Source organism: Salvelinus fontinalis, chromosome 9, assembly GCF_029448725.1.
Source record: "Salvelinus fontinalis isolate EN_2023a chromosome 9, ASM2944872v1, whole genome shotgun sequence".
Lineage (NCBI taxonomy): Eukaryota > Metazoa > Chordata > Actinopteri > Salmoniformes > Salmonidae > Salvelinus > Salvelinus fontinalis.
Genome location: NC_074673.1, coordinates 61341750 through 61363407, shown reverse-complemented (window position 1 = coordinate 61363407; position 21658 = coordinate 61341750). Strand labels below are relative to the sequence as shown.

At 43.6% G+C, this 21658-nt stretch overlaps 1 protein-coding gene across 3 annotated transcripts in view; it reads right to left on the bottom strand.

Moving 5' to 3' along the window:
- Nucleotides 1-21658, bottom strand: part of LOC129862911 (Krueppel-like factor 8) — a 106798-nt gene that overhangs the window by 30694 nt on the left and 54446 nt on the right. For all 3 annotated transcript variants that reach the window (XM_055935011.1, XM_055935012.1, XM_055935013.1), the window contains exon 2: nucleotides 16761-16943. In XM_055935011.1, coding sequence (XP_055790986.1) covers nucleotides 16761-16943 — 183 coding nt within the window. The remainder of the gene's footprint in view (nucleotides 1-16760; nucleotides 16944-21658) is intronic.

Here is a 21658-nt window from a genome sequence, read left to right as displayed (position 1 = left end):
GCTGTAAAGCATATTTTCAAAATCTGACACGACAGGTAGATTAACAACATGCTAAACTGTGTTTTGCTATATTGCACTTGTGAGTTCACGAAATTAAATATTTGTAGTAATTTTTAAAAAATTTGGCGCTCTGCAATTCAGCGGTTGTTGATGAAAATGATCCTGCTAAAGGGATCCGTGCGCCAAGAGGTTTAAGTGGCTAGTGATACATTTTTTACATGTATGGCAGCAGCCACTCAATGTTAGTGGTGGCTGTTTAACAGTCTGATGGCCTTGAGATAGAAGCTATTTTTCAGTCTCTCGGTCACTGCTTTGATGCCCCTGTACTGACCTCGCCTTCTGGATGATAGCGGGGTGAACAGGCAGTCGCTCGGGTGGTTGTTGTCCTTGATGATCTTTATGGCCTTCCTGTGACATCGGGTGGTGTAGGTGTCTGGGAGGGCAGGTAGTTTGCCCCCGGTGATACGTTGTGCAGACCTCACTTCTCTCTGGAGAGCCTTACGGTTGTGGGCGGAGCAGTTGCCATACCAGGCGGTGATACAGCCCGACAGGATGCTCTCGATTGTGCATCTGTAAAAGTTTGTGAGTGCTTTTGGTGACAAGCCGAAATTCTTCAGCCTCCTGAGGTTGAAGAGGCGCTGCTGCGCCTTCTTCACCACGCTGTCTGTGTGGGTGGACCAATTCAGTTTGTCCGTGATGTGTATGCCGAGGAACTTAAAACTTACTACCATCTCCACTACTGTCCCGTCGATGTGGATAGGGGGGTGCTCCCTCTGCTGTTTCCTGAAGTCCACGATCATCTCCTTTGTTTTGTTGACGTTGAGTGTGAGGTTATTTTCATGACACCACACTCCGAGGGCTCTCACCTCCTCCCTGTAGAACATCTCGTCATTGTTGGTAATCAAGCCTACCACTGTAGTGTCGTCTGCAAACTTGATGATTGAGTTGGAGGCGTGCAGGGCCACGCAGTCGTGGGTGAACAGGGAGTACAGGAGAGGGCTCAGAACGCACCCTTGTGAGGCCCCAGTGTTGAGGATCAGCGGGGTGGAGATGTTGTTACCTACACTCACCCCCTAGGGGCAGCCCGTCAGGAAGTCCAGTACCCAGTTGCACAGAGCGGGGTCGAGACCCAGGGTCTCGAGCTTGATGACGAGTTTGGAGGGTACTATGGTGTTAAATGCTGAGCTGTAGTTGATCAACAGCATTCTCACATAGGTATTCCTCTTGTCCAGATGGGTTAGGGCAGAGTGCAGTGCGACAGCGATTGCGTTGTCTGTGAACCTATTGGAGGTGATCTGGTCCTTGACTAGTCTCTCAAAGCACTTCATGATGACGGAAGTGAGTGCTACGGGGCGGTAGTCGTTTAGCTCAGTTACTTTAGCTTTCTTGGGAACAGGAACAATGGTGGCCCTCTTGAAGCATGTGGGAACAGCAGCCTGGGATAAGGATTGATTGAATATGTCCGTAAACACACCCGCCTGCTGGCCTGCGCATGCTCTGAGGACGCGGCTGGGGATGCCGTCTGGGCCTGCAGCCTTGCGAGGGTTAACACGTTTAAATGTTTTACTCACGTTGGCTGCAGTGAAGGAGAGTCCGCAGGTTTTGGTAGCGGGCCGTGTCAGTGGCACTGTATTGTCCTCAAAGCGAGCAAAGAAGTTGTTTAGTCTGTCTGGGAGCAAGACATCCTGGTCCGCGACGGGGCTGGTTTTCTTTTTGTAATCTGTGATTGACTGTAGACCCTGCCACATACCTCTTGTGTCTGAGCCGTTGAATTGCGACTCTACTTTGTCTCTATACTGACACTTAGCTTGATTGATTGCCTTGCGGAGGGAATAGCTACACTGTTTGTATTCGGTCATGTTTCCAGTCACCTTGCCCTGGTTAAAAGCAGTGGTTCGCGCTTTCAGTTTCGCACGAATGCTGCCATAGTTGCATAGTTGCTGTGGGTACGACATCACTAATGAACTCGCTCACCAAATCAGCGTATTCGTCAATGTTGTTGTTTGACGCAATGCGGAACATATCCCAATCCACGTGATCGAAGCAATCTTGAAGCGTGGAATCAGATTGGTCGGACCAGCGTTGAACAGACCTGAGAGCGGGAGCTTCCTGTTTTAGTTTCTGTCTATAGGCTGGAAGCAACAAAATGGAGTCGTGGTCAGCTTTTCCGAAAGGAGGGCGGCGGAGGGCCTTATATGTGTCGCGGAAGTTAGAATAGCAATGATTCAGGGTTTTACCAGCCCTGGTAGCACAATCGATATGCTGATAGAATTTAGGGAGTCTTGTTTTCAGATTAGCCTTGTTAAAATCCCCAGCTACAATGAATGCAGCCTCAGGATATGTGGTTTCCAGTTTACACAGAGTCAAATAAAGTTTGTTCAGGGCCATCGATGTGTCTGCTTGGGGGGGAATATATGCAGCTGTGATTATAATCGAAGAGAATTCTCTTGGTAGATAATGCGGTCGACATTTGATTGTGAGGAATTCTAAGTCAGGTGAACAGAAGGACTTGAGTTCCTGTATGTTGTTATGATCACACCACGTCTCGTTAATCATAAGGCATACCCCCTGAGGCATACATAAGGCATACACACTGACAGAAGAGAGAGAGGGGCTGTGTCTGAAACGACAGCCCTGTATAGCCTTGTCCCTGAGCAGGTCCTGGTCAAAAGCAATACATAGGGACTGTATGAGCAGTGGAGAGTACACAAACACCAGGAGAGATATCCTTTCTCTCTCTGACCCAACTCCTCTGGACTTCTTAAACCCTCTCCCGTCTCTCGCTCTCACCCTTCCCTCTCCCTCTCACCCCCCGTCTCTCTCTCTCACCCCCGTCTCTCTCTCTCTCTCCCCGTGTCTATCTCCCGTCTCTCTCTATCTCTTCCCCATCCCTCTCGCCCTCATCCCCCATCTCTCTCTCTCACCCCCATCTCTCTCTCTCTCCCCCGTCTCTCTCTCTCTTCCCCCCGTCCCGTCTCGCTCTCTCTCTCACCCTCCGTCTCTCTCTCTCCCCCCGTCTCTCTCTCTCTTCCCCCCATCCCGTCTTGCTCACTCCATCCCGTCTCTCTCCCCCCCGTCTCTTCTAATATAAGGGCTTTATTGGCATGGGAAACGCATGTTAACATTGCCAAAGCAAGTGAAGTGGATAATCAACAAAAGTGAAATAAACAATACAAATTAAAAGTAAACATAACACTCACAAAAGTTCCAAAAGAATAAAGACATTTCAAATGTCATATTATGTATATATACAGTGTTGTAACAATGTGCAAATGGGTTGTATTTACAATGGTGTATGTTCTTCACTGGTTCCCCTTGTGGCAACAGGTCACAAATCTTCTTGATATGGTCGTACATTTGGCAGGAGGTTACACTGCCCTCATTTTGGGCTCCCGAGTGGCGCAGCGGTCTAAGGCACTGCATCTCAGTGCAAGAGGCGTCACTGCAGTCCCTGGTTTGAATCTAGGCTGCATCACATCCGGCCGTGATTGGGAGTCCCAAAAGCCAGAAAACAGCCGTTGAATTCCACAACCACCTAAAGGAAAGTGATGCCCAAACCTTCCATCACAAAGCCCTAACCTTCAAGGAGATACTTAGAGAAGAGTCCCCTCAGCCAGATGATTTTGGGGCTCTGTTCACAAATACGGACCCCACAGAGCCCTAGGACAGCGAAACAATTACACCCAACCACATTATGAGAAAACAAAAAGAGAATTACTTGATAAATTGGCAAGAATCAACCAAAAAACAGAGCAAACTGGAATTCTACCTGGCCCTAAACAGAGAGTAAACAGTGGCAGAATACCCGACCACTGACTGACCCAGAGCTAAGAAAAGCTTTGACTATGTACAGACTCAGAGCACAGCCTTGCTATTGAGAGAGGTCACCATAGGCAGATTGCCACATTCAAACAAACTCCCGTATCTGTTCGGCGAAATACCACAGTGTGCAATCCAAGCAGCAAAATGTGTGCCCTGCTGCCACAAGAGTAGGTCAACCAGTGTTTCAGAAACACCAACGTAAATATAACCTATATCTATCGGCCTATTTATTTCCCCCCCCCGTCATTTGTACATTCTACTCTTTGCACATTGTCAAAACATTGTGCATAGCTTTTGTAACATTTTAAATGTCATACTAGATTTGAATAATGACATATTTTAAACTTTGTTACTCTCTTGAAACCTTCGTGTGTAAGGTTTACTGTTAAAGTCAGATTTTTTTGGTCTATGTTCTGTTTAATTTGCTTTGTTGGTTTTTTGTCTCGTGGTTGTTTTGTTTACGTTTTTTTGAGTTGCTTTGGCAATGTAAACAATGCCAATGAAGCCCAATGTAATTTAATGAAATTGAGAGCGACAGAAGAAGAAGCCAGGGCACTGTCATCCTCGCTGGTCCATAATGATGAGGTGAACCCGGTTGTGTTCCAGCTATAGCTGAGCCAACTAGAGAGCGGAGGTACATGTTGTCACGGCTTGATGGGCAGGTTTCATCATAGCTATCGTAACTGTGTGTCTGGTCTCCACATTCACCTCTCTCGGTTTCTTTATCGCCTTCCAGCTGTAGCTTTGTCATTGATACACTGGCTCGTTTTGCAAGTGAAGTATGTTTCCATATGGCTTGCGTGTATGTTGTATATACAGTGGGGTCCAAAGTTATTGACACGCTTGATAAAGATTCTTATAAATAAAGTAGTCAAAAGTTTAGTATTTGGTCCCACATTCCTAACGCACAATGACTACCTTAAGCGTGTGACTCTACAAACGTTTTGGATGCATTTGCCGTCACAAGCCCGATGTCGTCATTGCGTGCTATAGGAATATGGGACCAAATACTCAACTTTTGACTACTTTATTTATAAGAATCTTTCGGGGTGTCAATAATTTTGATCCCTCCCTTTTTTGAGAGAAAAAAAATATGACTTGTTAAACAAAATCTCTTTCTCTGGGCAATTGTATTAGTAACAAATAATATACTTTCGAAAATGTATCAACAATTTGAAATATTGAGTCTGTCTGGGAGCAAGACATCCTGGTCCGCGACGGGGCTGGTTTTCTTTTTGTAATCTGTGATTGACTGTAGACCCTGCCACATACCTCTTGTGTCTGAGCCGTTGAATTGCGACTCTACTTTGTCTCTATACTCACACTTAGCTTGTTTGATTGCCTTGCGGAGGGAATAGCTACACTGTTTGTATTCGGTCATGTTTCCGGTCACCTTGCCCTGGTTAAAAGCAGTGGTTCGCGCTTTCAGTTTCACGCGAATGCTGCCGTCAATCCACGGTTTCTGGTTTGGGAATGTTTTAATAGTTGCTGTGGGTACGACATTGTCAATGCACTTTCTAATGAACTCGCTCACCGAATCAACGTATTCGTCAATATTGTTGTTGGACTCAATGCGGAACATATTCCAATCCGCGTGATCGAAGCAGTCTTGAAGCGTGGAATCAGATTGGTCGGACCAGCGTTGAACAGACCTGAGCGAGGGAGCTTGTTGTTTTAGTTTCTGTTTATAGGCTGGAAGCAACAAAATTGGAGTCTTGGTCAGCTTTTCCGAAAGGAGGGCTGGGGAGGGCCTTATATGCGTCGCGGATGTTAGTATAACAATGATCCAAGGTTTTACCAGCCCTGGTAGCACAATTGATATGCTGATAGAATTTAGGGAGTTTTGTTTTCAGATTAGCCTTGTTAAAATCCCCAGCTACGATGAATGCAGCCTCAGGGTGTGTGGTTTCCAGTTTACAAAGAGTCAGATAAAGTTCGTTCAGGGCCATCGATGTGTCTGCTTGGGGGGGAATATATACAGCTGTGATAATAATCGAAGAGAATTCCCTTGGTAGATAATGCGGTCGACATTTGATTGTGAGGAATTCTAGATCAGGTGAACAGAATGACTTGAGTTCCTGTATGTTGTTATGATCACACCACGTCTCGTTAATCATAAGGCATACACTCCCGCCCCTCTTCTTACCAGAAAGATGTATGTTTCTGTCGGCGCGATGCGTGAAGAAACCAGCTGGCTGCACCGACTCTGTTAGCGTCTCTTGAGTGAGCCATGTTTCCGTGAAGCAGAGAACGTTACAATCTCTGATGTCTCTCTGGAATGTTACCCTTGCTCCAATTTCATCAACCTAATTGTCAAGAGCCTGGACATTGGCGAGTAGTATGCTAGGGAGTGGAGCGCGATGTGCCCGTCTCCGAAGCCTGACCAGGAGACCACTACGTTTGCCCCTTTTACGGCGTCGCATAGGGTCGCCGGCTGGGATCAGATCCATTGTATTGGGTGGAAGGCAAAACACAGGATCCGCTTCGGGAAAGTCATATTCCTGGTTGTAACGATGGTGAGTTGACGTTGCTCTTATCTTCAGTAGTTCCTCCCGACTGTATGTAATGAAACCTAAGATTACCTGGCGTACCAATGTAGGGAATAACACATAAAAAAACAAAATACTGCATATTTTCCAAGGAACGCGAAGCGAGGCGGCCATCTCGGTCGGCGCCGGCGTGTCAGGAAGGACAACAACTGGGAGTATGAGCTGTGGAGCACGCAGGAAGTCCTGCCAACACACAGCACTCTGCCGTCCACCCTAACTGCACCCTCTACACTGTATAAAACACCCACTCTGGTCAGACTGTGCGTACCAACCAACCAACTCTTCCCTTCTCACAGACCACTTCAACAACCACTGAACACCGACCAGTGTGCCTTTGTACTTGTTACGGATGCCTAAATAGTAACAAAGCAGCTGTACATGAACATGCTATACATGACGCCAGAGCTCAGGGTCTCCGCTTCACGGCTCTGTATGGGTTTTGACTGACAGCCATTCTGAACTTGAGCACCACGCGCGGCAAGAAGCTGCCCCCATCCCTATCGCTAATTGGGAAACTTTTGCACATTTGATGCTGTCTGAGTGGAGGAATATTCTGGAATATTCCAGAATATTCTATCTATGTTACTGAATGGATCCAGAGTATTTTCCAGAATATTCTTACTACGTCACTGAATGGATCCAGAATATTTTCCAGAATATTCTGTCTATGTTACTGAATGGATCCAGAGTATTTTAAAGAATATTCCTACTATGTTACTGAATGGATTCAGAGTATTTTCCATAATATTCTGTTTATGTTACTGAATGGATCCAGAGAATTTTCCAGAATATTATGTCTATGTTACTGAATGGGTCCAGAGTATTTTCCAGAATATTCTGTTTATGTTACTGAATGGAGCCAGAGTATTTCCCAGAATATTCTGTCTATGTTACTGAATGGATTCAGAGTATTTCCCAGAATATTCTTACTACGTCACTGAATGGATCCAGAGTATTTTCCAGAATATTATGTCTATGTTACTGAATGGATCCAGAGTATTTTCCAGAATATTCTGTTTATGTTACTGAATGGATCCATAGTATTTTCCAGAATATTCTTACTACGTCACTGAATGGATCCAGAGTATTTTCCAGAATATTCTTACTACGTCACTGAATGGATCCAGAGTATTTTCCAGAATATTCTTACTATGTTACTGAATGGATCCAGAGTATTTTCCAGAATATTCTTACTACGTCACTGAATGGATCCAGAGTATTTTCCAGAATATTCTTACTATGTCACTGAATGGATCCAGAGTATTTTCCAGAATATTCTTACTATGTTACCGAATGGATCCAGAGTATTTTCCAGAATATTCTGTCTATGTTACCGAATGGATCCAGAGTATTTTCCAGAATATTCTTACTATGTTACCGAATGGATCCAGAGTATTTTCCAGAATATTCTTACTATGTTACCGAATGGATCCAGAGTATTTTCCAGAATATTCTGTCTATGTTACTGAATGGATCCAGAGTATTTTCCAGAATATTCTGTCTATGTTACTGAATGGATCCAGAGTATTTTCCAGAATATTCTAGCTATGTTACTGAATGGATCCAGAGTATTTTCCAGAATATTCTTACTATTTTACTGAATGGAACCAGAGGATTTTTCAGATTTCGTTATCAACAAATACGGTGTACAGTAAATATAAAATCAAGAGTGTAATGTTTGGATTCACTCATGTCAGGTAAACTTTTGTGTCCTCACAATTAGTCAAATATTTTTCCCAATAATGACAAACTGTTCCACTTTGAAAAGAACGCTGATGACGTCCGCTCCTCATTCATTCAGCCTATTGAGTCCACTGGTCCTACTCACACAGAACTACGGCTTTGACCTATTTCTCCCCTCTCTTTTCAGATGAAACCCTGCGACTCGTGAGGTCCAGCCGTCCAACAACCTGCCCGCTCTACCCCATCCCCTCCTCCCTTTTCCAGACCATCTCTGGAGACCATCTCTGACCAATGTGTGTATATATATAGTATGTATGTATGTATGTATGTACAGTTGAAGTCGGAAGTTTACATACACCTTAGCCATATACATTTAAACTCAGTTTTTCACATTTCCTGACATTTAATCTTAGTAATAATTCCCTGTCTTAGGTCAGTTAGGATTACCACTTTATTTTAAGAATGTGAAATGTCAGAATAATAGCAGAGAGAATGATTTATTTCAACTTTTATTTCTTTCATCACATTCCCAGTAGGTCAGAAGTTTACAGTGGGTCAGAAGTTTACATACACTCAATTAGTATTTGGTAGCATTGCCTTTAAATTGTTTAACTTGGGTGAAACGTTTCGGGTAGCCTTTTACAAGCTTCCCACAATAAGCTGGGTGAATTTTGTCCCATTCCTCCTGACAGAGCTGGTGTAACTGAGTCAGGTTTGTAGGCCTCCTTGCTCGCACACGCTTTTCAGTTCTGCCCACAAATTTTCTATAGGACTGAGGTCAGGGCTTTGTGATGGCCACTCCAATACCTTGACTTTGTTGCCCTTAAGCAATTTTTCCACAACTTTGGAAGTATGCTTGGGGTCATTGTCCATTTGGAAGACCCATTTGCGACCAAGCTTTAACTTCCTGACTGATGTCTTGAGATGTTACTTCAGTATATCCACATAATTTTCTCCCCTCATGATGCCATCTATTTTGTGAAGTGCACCAGACCCTCCTGCAGCAAAGCACCCCCACAACATGATGCTGCCACCCCGTGCTTCATGGTTGGGATGGTGTTCTTCGGCTTGCAAGCCTCCCCTTTTTTCTTCCAAACATAACAATGGTCATAATGGCCAAACAGTTTCATCAGACCAGAGGACATTTCTCCAAAAAGTACAATCTTTGTCCCCATGTGCAGTTGCAAACCGTAGTCTGTCTTTTTTATGGCGGTTTTGGACCAGTGGCTTCTTCCTTGCTGAGCGGCCTTTCAGGTTATGTCGATATAGGATTCGTTTTACTGTGGATATAGATACTTTTGTACCCGTTTCCTCCAGCATCTTCACAAGGTCCTTTGCTGTTGTTCTGGGATTGATTTGCACAGGCTGTTTAAAGGCACACTCAACTTAGTGTATGTAAACTTCTGACCCACTGGAATTGTGATACAGTGAATTATGAGTGAAATAATCTGTCTGTAAAAAATTGTTGGAAAAATGACTTGTGTCATGCACAAAGTAGATGTTCTAACCGACTTGCCATAACTATAGTTTGTTAACAAGAAAATTGCGGAGTGGTTGAAAAATAAGTTAATGACTCCAACCTAAGTGTATGTAAACTTCCGACTTCAACTGTATGTATTACATTGATGGAAGCAACAATTTATCCGCAATATTAAAGCTGATCCACCCCCCCCAAAAAAGTTAAAAAATATATTATTACTAAAATGTCAATGTAAATGTTCCCCTTTAATTGTTAACAAGGTTATGCACGTGCGTTCGATATTTATTGCGTAAGAAACACTTAAATTGAGCCCTATCCATATAGACCAATTCCCACAGACGCATGCAGGCACACACACTAGGGTTAATACTTAAACATAGCCTATATCCAGCAGACAACAACAACAACAACAATGCCTCTGGCAGACCTGACTGACATCAAACTGTGTCAAAGTCTTTATAACCTAATTGTCCAAATATTGACCGTGTGTTTACAACCTAGTGCTGTGATACTCCCTCAGCCTATAGACCTTAGTAATAACCTTAAATTAGCCTCACTGTAATCTGTGCTTTAAAAGCAGGGTGGAACCCAATGTTGATTGTAGTTACAACAGCTTAAAAACACAGACTCTTAAGTGCATGACGCCAACACACAAAATGGAGAGCCGTCAGAGAAAACAAACATGTCAATGTAAAGTCTTGAATATTCCGACTGATTATTACAAAAAAATGCCACAACCCAACATGACACACACACACACACACACACACACACACACACACACACACACACACACACACACACACACACACACACACACACACACACACACACACAACCTAACGTTACTGTTATTTCTGGTCCAGGAGGAGAAATAACTCGCGCTGGCCAACGATGACATCATCACTCTGCACCATGACTGATTTGGATGGAGAATAGGGATGGAGAATAGAGCTAGCTGCATCCTAGCAATACTACAGTAATGTGTGGTGAGTGTGTGTGTGTAAATGGAGTGGGGAGAGCGGGTGTGGTAGATATCTTCGTGCATTAGCTCTCCAGATAGCTGGAGGACCAGTCCCTGTGTGTGTGTGTGTGTGTGTGTGTGTGTGTGTGTGTGTGTGTGTGTGTGTGTGTGTGTGTGTGTGTGTGTGTGTGTGTGTGTGTGTGTGTTTATCTGTGTGTGCGCGCATGTGTGTCAGTTTTACTGGGTGTATTTGTTTGTGCCTTTGGGTGTAGTAGTGGTGTGTTGTGGGGGATGGAGGGGAGAGTTGCAGGGGGGTAGCAGTGAAGGGGTGGAGGAGGGGTGTGTGTGAGGGGTGTGGGCAGGCTCCAACTCCCACCAGAGCCCCGTTGCCATGGCTACCAGAGAGCGGAAGCCTCCCTCGATATATCCTATTAGGGGCCTAGGCGAGACTCAGAGAGCGAGAGAACTTCTGTGAGTCTAATGTTTTCTGTTCATTTTTATTGTTTATTTCACTTTTGTTCATTATCTACTTCACTTGCTTTGGCAATGTTAACGTGTTTCCCATGACAATAAAGCCCTTGAATTGAAAAAAAACTGTGAGGAACTGATAGTGGTTGCAGGGCGAGAGAGAAAGAGAGTGAGGGTGAGGAAGGGAGAGGTGGTAAGGGAGGGGAGTGACAAAGCAGGGTGTGAATGTACACTACCGTTCAAAAGTTTGGGGCTACTTAGAAATGTCCTTGTTTTTGAAAGAAAAGCACATTTTTTGCCATTAAAATAACATCAAATTGATCAGAAATACAGTGTAGACATTGTTAATGTGGTAAATGACTATTGTACCTGGAAACAGCTGACTTCTTATGGCATATCTACATAGGCCCGTTATCAGCAACCATCACTCCTGTGTTCCAATGGCACATTGTGTTAGCTAATCCAAGTTTATCATTTTAAAAGGCTAATTGATCATTAGAAAACCCTTTTGCAATTATGTTAGCACAGCTGAAAACTGTTGTCCTGTAGCAATAAAACGGGCCTTCTTTAGATTAGTTGAGTATCTGGAGCATCAGCATTTGTGGGTTCGATTACAGGTTCAAAATGGCCAGAAACAAAGAACTTTCTTCTGAAACTCATCAGTCTATTCTTGTTCTGGGAAATGAAGGCTATTCCATGCGAGAAATTGCCAAGAAACTGAAGATCTGGTACAACGCTGTGTACTACTCCCTTCACAGAACAGCGCAAACTGTCTCTAACCAGAATAGAAAGAGGTGTGGGAGGCCCCGGTGCACAACTGAGCAAGGGGACAAGTACAATAGAGTGTCTAGTTTGAGAAACAGACGCCTCACAAGTCCTCAACTGGCAGCTTCATTAAATAGTACCCGCAAAACACGTGTCTCAACGTCAACAGTGAAGAGGCGACTCCGGGATGCTGGCCTTCTCGGCAGAGTTGCAAACAAAAAGCCATATCTCAGACTGGCCAATAAAAATAAAAGATTAAGATGGGCAAATGAACACATACACTGGACAGATGAAGATGGGAAAACAGTGTTATGGACAGCGAATCTATATTTGAGGTGTTCGGATCACAAAGAAGAACATTCGTGAGACGCAGAAAAAATGCTGGAGGAGTGCTTGACGCCATCTGACAAGCATGGTGGAGGCAATATGATGGTCTGGGGGTGCTTTGGTGGTGGTAAAGTGTGAGATTTGTACAGAGTAAAAGGGATCTGCCATGCCATACCCCGTGGATGGCGCTTATTTGGAGCCAATTTCCTCCTACAACAGGACAATGACCCAAAGCACAGCTTCAAACTATGCAATAACTATTTAGGGAAGAAGCAGTCAGCTGGTATTCTGTCTATAATGGAGTGGCCAGTATAGTCACCGGATCTCAACCCTATTGAGCTGTTGTGGGAGCAGCTTGACCGTATGGTACGTAAGAAGTGCCCATCAAGCCAATCCAATTTGTGGGAGGTGCTTCAGGAAGCATGGGGTGAAATCTCTTCAGATTACCTCAACAAATCGACAACTAGAATGCCAAAGGTCTGCAAGGCTGTAATTGCTGCAAATAGAGGATTCTTTGACGAAAGCAAAGTTTGAAGGACACAATTATTATTTCAATTAAAAATCATTACTTATAACCTCGTCAACGTCTTGACTATATTTCCTATTCATGTTGAGACTCACTTCATGTATGTTTTCATGGAAAACAAGGACATTTCTAAGTGACCGCAAACTTTTGAACGGTAGTGTGTGTACTGTACTTATGCATCTCATTGAGTGTGTGTGTCTCTCTTTTCCCATCTCCCTCACACTATGTCCATCTCTTACACCCTTTCCCTTTCTCTATTCTCTCAGTCTCTATCCATCTCCCAGGTCCTTGTCTGGTAGGGTGCAGACCAGGGTCCTGTTTAGTAGGCACAAAATGGGAGATCTTTTATTAACTTGAACAACAAAAACATGACCTTCTTCCTCGGTTTTCTCCAGATATGTCATACTAAGCAGTGCCCAGTAGAGCCCCTCAAAAGAGCCCATGTAGCAGTTAGTCGGTCAGCTGTGTTTGGGAATTCAAGGCCTTAGCTGTGTCCCAAATTGCAGCCCGTATCCATTTATAGTGCACTACTTGTGACCAGGCCTATAGGGCTCTGGTCAAAAGTCGAGCACTGTGTAGGGAATATGGTGCCATTTGGGACGAACCCCTTATCTCTGGACAGGAAACTCACTATCCTGCTGTGTTCTTACTGGGCGGCTCCTTGAGGGGTGGTCAACACACACACACACACACACACACACACACACACACACACACACACACACACACACACACACACACACACACACACACACACACTCAAACGAGGCCTAATGGAACTGTGACCCACCCAGCCACCGCCCTGTCTGCCCACCCCTCCTCCCTCTCTTTCCACCCCTTCCTCTCTCTCTCCCTCTCCCCTCTGAAAGCTCTCCCAGGTAACAACAAATGTTACCACAACTATAGAGAACGTTCCCTTAAGAGTCTCATTAAGTCACGAACTAACGTTTTCACAGGAATGTTCCCGTGAGACCATTCCCTTAAAGTCAAATAGAACGTACCCAGATCGTGGTTACCATGTTCTCAGAATATAATGATAAATGTTCTTGACACGTCTCATAGGAACGTGGCAAACACATTGATGTGTCCAGTTTTCCGTTGGGAGAACATTCCATCAACGTCCCACCCAACATACAGAGAAAATGGTTGCCGTGTTCTCAGAACATAAGATATTAAAGTGGAACTGACAGCGTTTTAGCAAAATATGAAATCTTATACAAATGTGTTCATATACACCCCTAGGAAGAATATGACACTTCGTTTTCTGACAAGCAGCACTTAGATACGGCCATTTTCACACTTTGATCAATTCATAGAATGTTTGGGAATGACGTAGACTAAGGCATTTGTGAAAGTTCTATAGCAATATAGAGTGGGGAAAGCAGCCGTGCGAATTGGACAATTAATAGACACTGCAGTAAATAAAACCAAATAAAAACATCTGTCTCGTCCAGGACCGGAGTCTCGGCAGACCGGTGCGCTATAGCCAATCAGAGCTACAGTAGGCCTTTATGCAAATAAGCCATCTGATATCATTTACTTTGAGCTGGACACTGTGTTTACAGGCAGTAGGACCTGCCATCATTCTCTTTGAACTGGACTGTGTGTTTACAGGCAGTAGGACCTGCCATCATTCTCTTTGAACTGGACTGTGTGTTTACAGGCAGTAGGACCTGCCATCATTCTCTTTGAACTGGACTGTGTGTTTACAGGCAGTAGGACCTGCCATCATTCTCTTTGAACTGGACTGTGTGTTTACAGGCAGTAGGACCTGCCATCATTCTCTTTGAACTGGACTGTGTGTTTACAGGCAGTAGGCCCTGCCATTATTCACTTTGAACTGGACTGTGTGTTTACAGGCAGTATTAACAGTGCGACTTTAGATCATTATAACACATTCACCAAAAGCCATAAAAAACACCTGAATGGATTTCTGCAAATATGTAAATACCACGGGATTCCTCTGACATTTGGGAACTTTTCAGTCGTATTGATCAAACAACCTCAGTCATGCACATCAACAAGATCAACAACTAATGCTAACCAGAGTGAGATTAGATCGAATCTAACGAGGGAACATTAGATAAACCCTCTCAAACTTTTTCAGCTAGTTGGCCATCAGTTTTGAACAAATTTTGAGAAGAGAATGAGAGAGAGGGATAGTTAAATGTTGTTGTATTTCTTTTTCACTTACTCAGCTAGCAAATGCATCTAGCTAGTTTAGCCTACTCAAACACCTGGCTCAAACAGAGAGGGATGCTATGTTAGCTAGCTGGCTATGGGTATCCAACACTGGAACTCTTCCAAGTCAAGGTAAGCTCTTGGCTGTATTAAATTATTGCCACCTGGGCCTGCCGATGTAACTGCTAAACTGCTTGCTGCTGACTGTACACTGTACTGCCTGATTGTAGCGGGTTTACTAACACCTTATTTCTATTACCTATGTTGACTATGATGTTAATATGGTGACAACGATGTAGGCTGTGATGTAGGCTGTGTGTAGCGGTTAGCGGTTATGATAAGAAGGTTTGGCTTAGAAAGATTTTTTTGGCCTGGTCAGACAGCTGATGTGTTGTGCATTGAAGTCCACAAGCGAAGGGAAAAGGTGAAAGGAGTAGAGCACGTAGATGCGAGAATAATTTATACGCTCCCACAGTTTGGGAACCACTGGCATATACTTATCGGGCCAGTATAGTTAGGCCCTGTCCAGAAGAAAACCTAACCCATCCTCCCTAGGCACTTGATAGGTGTAAGCAATAGGGTGAATGCACTTCAAAGTAAATCTCAGCTCTGTTAAAAGTACACTCAAGAAAAACTTTCATTGATCATAGCGATTGAGGGGTATCATTAAAACAGGTTAATATGCCCCACCAACATTAGACAACTACACTTAAAGCCCTTAAAATGATAAAATAAGTAAATGAAATCAATGATGTGAGAATTGTGAAATTAGCTAATAACTGACACAGACATGGTGGCGTAGCAGGAAGATCAGAATGCTGTGAGCCAAGAGGTTGTGAGTTCAAATCCCAGCTGAGGACACGTTGAAGACTAATTACTGTATAAATGAACATGCGCAATGTAATCGTGTATGCCAAGTATGTACGATGAAAACACTATGTTAAAAGCACCGTGTGTGAGTATCCCTTGCCAACAGACAAAAAGAGCTGTGATCAGTGGATCAGTGGTTTGTTCACCAACAGGGGCTTGATGGGCGACAGTAACTAGGCGTGATGTGTAATGATTTTTTTGTTGTGGGGGAGAACATTTCTTTGGGACCATCAGGCCACAACTGATACACAGACACGTTCTAGCAACGTTCCCGTTAAACACGTCTAGAGCATTAATATCTTACAATCTGAGAACATGGCAACCGTGTTCTGTGTATGTTTGAAGTGATATTGATGGAATATTCTCCTACACCTCAGAGAAATATCAACGGAACATTGTGGGTAACATTCTCTCGCTATGACGTTGTACAGCTCACCCAACTCTATCTCTCCATTCACAATGATGCACATGGAAATGTAATGTAGACCTATAGAGCTGGCATGATTTCCCTTTCCGTATGACAGGGAATCGGTCCTACACAATACATTTCTATCTGAAATGTATGAAGCTTAGTTTGCACAGTCCTAAATATGGCACCGGCTCACCCAACAAACCCCCATCCACTCTGCTAGTCCCCTTCTCCATCTCACCAACCTCCCTCACCCTCGATCGTCTTATCTACACCAGGACTGTTCAATTCCGGTCCTGGAGGGCTGAAACACTTCTGCTTTTTTGTTTCTACCTGGTAATTACACTCACCTGGTGTCCCAGGTCTGAATCAGTCCCTGATTAGGAGAGGATGCAAATCAGAAGTGCTTTGGCCCTTCAGGAACGACATCGAAAAGCTCTGCTCTACACCCTTCTCTCTCGAACGCTCTCTCTTTCCTCTCCAGCCAGTCACCTCCACCCACCATTTCTTCTGCCCTTTCTAACAATCTACAGACAGACCCAGACTCGATTTCCTTTAGCCTCTCTCTCTACAACCCATCCATCCAGAACTCTTTTTCTTTCTCTCCAATTTAAGTCATCTATCGCCCTCTTCTTCACCACCCCACACTCCCCAAACCCACCCACCAACACCCATCCCTCTACCACACTCTTCCACACCCTCCTTCAATCTCTCACCGTGGACTCCACCTCCTGCGGTTCTGGTTTGATGTGTACCGAGGGCATGTTTTCTTCTTCCTCCTGGGTATGAGGCTCCGTCTTGGGTTCCTTCTTGGTCAACTCGGGCCGCTGGGGTTGGGACTCCTTCTTGGGTTGTGGCTGGGAGCTGACACCCCCGCTGGCCTTAGGACTCGACAGGCACTGCAGAGGAGAGGGAGAGAGAGGGCTGTTAGTAGTACATATGGAGAAGAGAAACTGGGAGAGAAGACATGTTAGCCACATAACACATATAGATAACAGAGAGAGCGAGAGAGATACACACAGTCATCTGTACAGGGGTACAGTTAGACTGCTGCCACCCTGGGAGAGAAGAGGTGTTAGCCAACTGCTACATACGCTGACATACAACAGACAGATGCGATAGAGGATGGGGGAAAGGTAGAGAGGGAAAGACAACAGAACCATTAGAGGAGAGGTGAGAACAAGGGGGGTGGGGAGGAGTAGAGACAGGTAGGAAGAGGAAATGGTAAGCAGAGTAGTTCCACCCACACAAATATACCCAGCATTACCTCTTCTCAAACTGTAGGCCTACTACTCAGAGACTGTACTATAGAGAAACAAAATATAGAGAAACAAAAAAAATGAATTTGGAGTGGAGAGAAATACAATAAAGTGTTGGCTTATGTGAAAGGAAAAGAGAAGGAAATAGGGACATATACGTAGCGAGAGAGAGAAAGCCTAGTCCTTGCCCTGCCAGTAAGTTAATGAGACCGAAAGAGAAAGAGAGAAACAGGGAGGAGTAGCTCAACAGAAATGTCCCCTCCCTCTCTCACACTGGTAGGCAGTCACACCCTTCTCTAGAAGCAGAGGGGAGTGGAGAGACTCACTCTCTCTCTCTCTCTCTCTCAATCTCTTTTCATTTAAGTTTACTTTGACAAAGCAAGTGAAATAGGTAAAACAAAAAGTGAAATAAACAATATAATATGAACAGTAAACATTACACTCACAAAATCTCCAAAGGAATAAAGACATTACAAATGTCCTATTATGTCTATAAACAGTGTTGTAACAATTTGCAAATAGTTAAAGTACAAAAGGGAAAATAAATAAACATAAATATGGGTTTACAATGGTGTTTGTTCTTCACTGGTTGCCTTTTTCTTGTGGCAACAGGTCACAAATCTTGCTGCTGTGATGACACACTGTGGTATTTCACCCAGTAGATATGGGAGTTTATCAAAATTGGATTTGTTTTTGAATTCTTTGTGGGTCTATGTAATCGCTCTCTCTCTCACACACACACACACACACACACACACACACACACACACACACACACACACACACACACACACACACACACACCACGGTAACGCAATTACGTTTTGACTCAAGTTTTCACTTTAACATGTATGCCAAACAAAAAAAACAAAAAAAGTTTAACAAACCATAAACCTCTATGCACAAGGACTACATGAAACAATTTACACAGAACATTTCACAAAAACATTCACTGGAAGAACTACAGAAGTTCAGTAACAGAATTACAGTCTAATCTCCCTCAGCTATTTATGCCACCAAATTGTCCAAAAACTCGTAAATATCGGCTACGAATTATGATTAAAAGATGTCTGCAGAAAGAATGGGCTATGGAAAAAAAATGTGGCTATTAAACCACAGTAGGTGAAGTGGATTTACATCTGGTAACGGAATTACGGTAACGGAATCATAGGTCCCTGATCTGTACTATACAGAAATTCATAATTATGCTTATGAATATCATTCTCTTCATGGTGATGTACCTCGGTACTCAAAAGGTAGAAATATGCAATGGCCTTATTTTGCATATTTAGCTATTATTCTAATCACTGGCTATTATTGTAATGAGCTCGACCCCTAAACAAGAGCACATTTAATTGATCCGGACCAGATCAAATGTGAAAGGATCCTTAGATGTCGATGTTTCCCAAGTTTGGACAGTACAGTAGTAGAACACAGGGTCCGGTATCCTGATAGTGATGGAACTTTGCATCTTTCCATCAACGGCCAACATGCGTTTCAGGAAGGCCAAGATCATCAAGGACCTTGCATCAAGGCCAAATCACAATGAAGAGAGAACGGTTGCTACGTGCGTCATTGGAGCATGTGACGATACTGATTGGATCGAGAGAGAAAAACAGGGAACGCTGCTCTCGGATCAGCTTTTTCAAATAAAACCTTTCCTTTAACATTATAATTATTCAACAATACTGACGACGGATCAGCTCCTAGAGAGATATTACAACCTACAGCTGGAAAATACTGAGGCGGCTTATTAGAACTCTTACCCAATGAAGGAAAATGCACAAAATCACGATTTGATACATCATTGCCCACATGTTAGGCTACACACAAATTTCAGACAGTAGCCTACAAGTAGCAAAATAGAACTCAATTGATTGAACATGAAATGTATGTCAATGTGATTGAAATAGGCCTATGGTCTTATATAGTATTACTATTTATATAGTAGTATATACTACTGTATATATTTGAATGCAGTCATCTTGGATTTCATGTGAAGCATCTTTTCATACGTCGCGTGTCTGTATCAATTGCAAGGACATTGGCAACTTTGTATTTGTACTGTAGTCAAATCAAATCACATTTTATTTGTCACATGGTTAGCAGATGTTAATGCGAGTGTAGCGAAATGCTTGTGCTTCTAGTTCCGACAATGCAGTAATAACCAACGAGGAATCTAACCTAACAATTCCACAACTACTACCTTATACACACAAGTGTAAAGGGATGAAGAATATGTACATAAAGATATACGAATGAGTGATGGTACAGAACGGCATGGGCAAGATGCAGTAGATGGTATAGAGTACGGTATATACATATGAGATGAGTAATGTAGGGTATATAAACATAAAGTGGCATAGTTTAAAGTGGCTAGTGATACATGTATTACATAAAGATGGCAAGATGCAGTAGATGATATAGAGTACAGTATATACATATACATATGAGATGAGTAATGTAGGGTATGTAAACATTATATTAAATGGCATTGTTTAAAGTGGCTAGTGATACATTTTTACATGCATTTCCATCAATTCCCATTATTAAAGTGGCTGGAGTTGAGTCAGTATGTTGGCAGCAGCCACTAAATGTTAGTGGTGGCTGTTTAACAGTCTGATGGCCTTGAGATAGAAGCTGTTTTTCAGTCCTAAAAACGAAGGCCAGCATCCCGGAGTCGTCTCTTCACTGTTGACGTTGAGATTGGTGTTTTGCGGGTACTATTTAATGAAGCTGCCAGTTGTGGTGGCAGAGCTCTGGTGGAGATTCCTGCAGTCAGCATGGTAATTGCACGCTCCCTCAAAACTTAAGACATCTGTGGCATTGTGTTGTGTGACAAAACTGCACATTTTAGAGTGGACTTTTATTGTCCCCAGCACAAGGTGCATCTGTGTAATGATCATGCTGTTTAATCAGCTTCTTGATATGCCACACCGGTCAGGTGTATGGATTATCTTGTCAAAGGAGAAATGCTCACAAATAGGGATGTTTGAGAGAAAATAGTTTTGTTTGTATGGAACATTTCTGGAGTCTTTTATTTCAGCTCATGAAACAATACTTCACATGTTGCATGTATATTTAGTTAAATGGCTATCGCCCCTTAGCACTGACTTCTGTCATCATTAAGTGTTTTGAAAGGCTAGTAAAGGACCATATCACCTCCACCTTACCCGACAACCTAGACCCACTACAATTCGCATACCGCCCCAACAGATCCACGGACGACCCAAAAGCCATTGTGATCCACACTTCCCTATCCCACCTGGACAAGATAAATACCTATGTAGAAATGATGTTCATCGACTTGAAGGCTCAGCCTTCAACACCGTAGTGGGTCAAAAGCTTCAGTGGCACAACAGTGCCTCTTCAACCTCAAGAGGCTGAAGAAATGTAGCTTGGTCCCCGTGACCCTCACAAACTTCTACAGGTGCACCACTGAAAGCATCTTGTCGGGCTGTATCACCGCCTGGTACAGCAATTGCGCCGTCCGCAACCACAGGGCTCTTCAGAGGGTGGCTCTTCAGAGTATACCAAACATTAGGAACCCCTTTTGTCCTCAGAACAGCCCCAATTCGTCAGGGCATGGACTCTACAAGGTGCCAAAAGTGTTCCACAAGGATGCAGGCACATGTTGACTCCAATGCTTCCCACAGTTGTGTCAAGTTGGCTGGATGTCCTTTGGGTAGTGAACCATTCTTGATACACAAGAACTGTTGAGAGTGAAAAACCCAGCAGTTACCATCACCCGTTCAAAGACATTTTGAATGGGTTTGTCTTGCCCATTCACCCTCTGAATGGCACACGTACACAATCCATGTCTCAATTGAACATTAAACATTCAAAAATATGTTTTTAACGCATCTCATCCCCTTTATCTACACCGATTGAAGTGGATTTAACGAGTGACAAGAGATCATACTTTTCACCTGGATTCACCTGGTCAGTCTGTCATGGAGAGCAGGTGTTCTTAATGTTTTGTATACTGAGTGTATGTGTACGCAACCGACAAAATGGAATTTGATTTGGTGCGGTCAGCCCAACGACTCATCGAGGACACACTGCCTGCCCTCCAGGACATCTACAGCACCCGGTGTCACAGGAAGGCCAAGAAGATCATCGAGGACCTCCCGAGCCATGGCATGTTCACCCTGTACAGTGCATTAAAGCTTGGACTGCGAGACTGATAAACAGCTTCCATCTCCAGGCCATTAGACTGTTAAACAGTCACCACTAGCCAGCCTCCGCCAAGTACCCTGAACCTTAGTCACTGTTACTAGCCGGCTACCACCTGCTTTGTCCTATGTACATAAAGTATTTCAACACTGGTTACTTTAAAAATGTTTACATGCCGT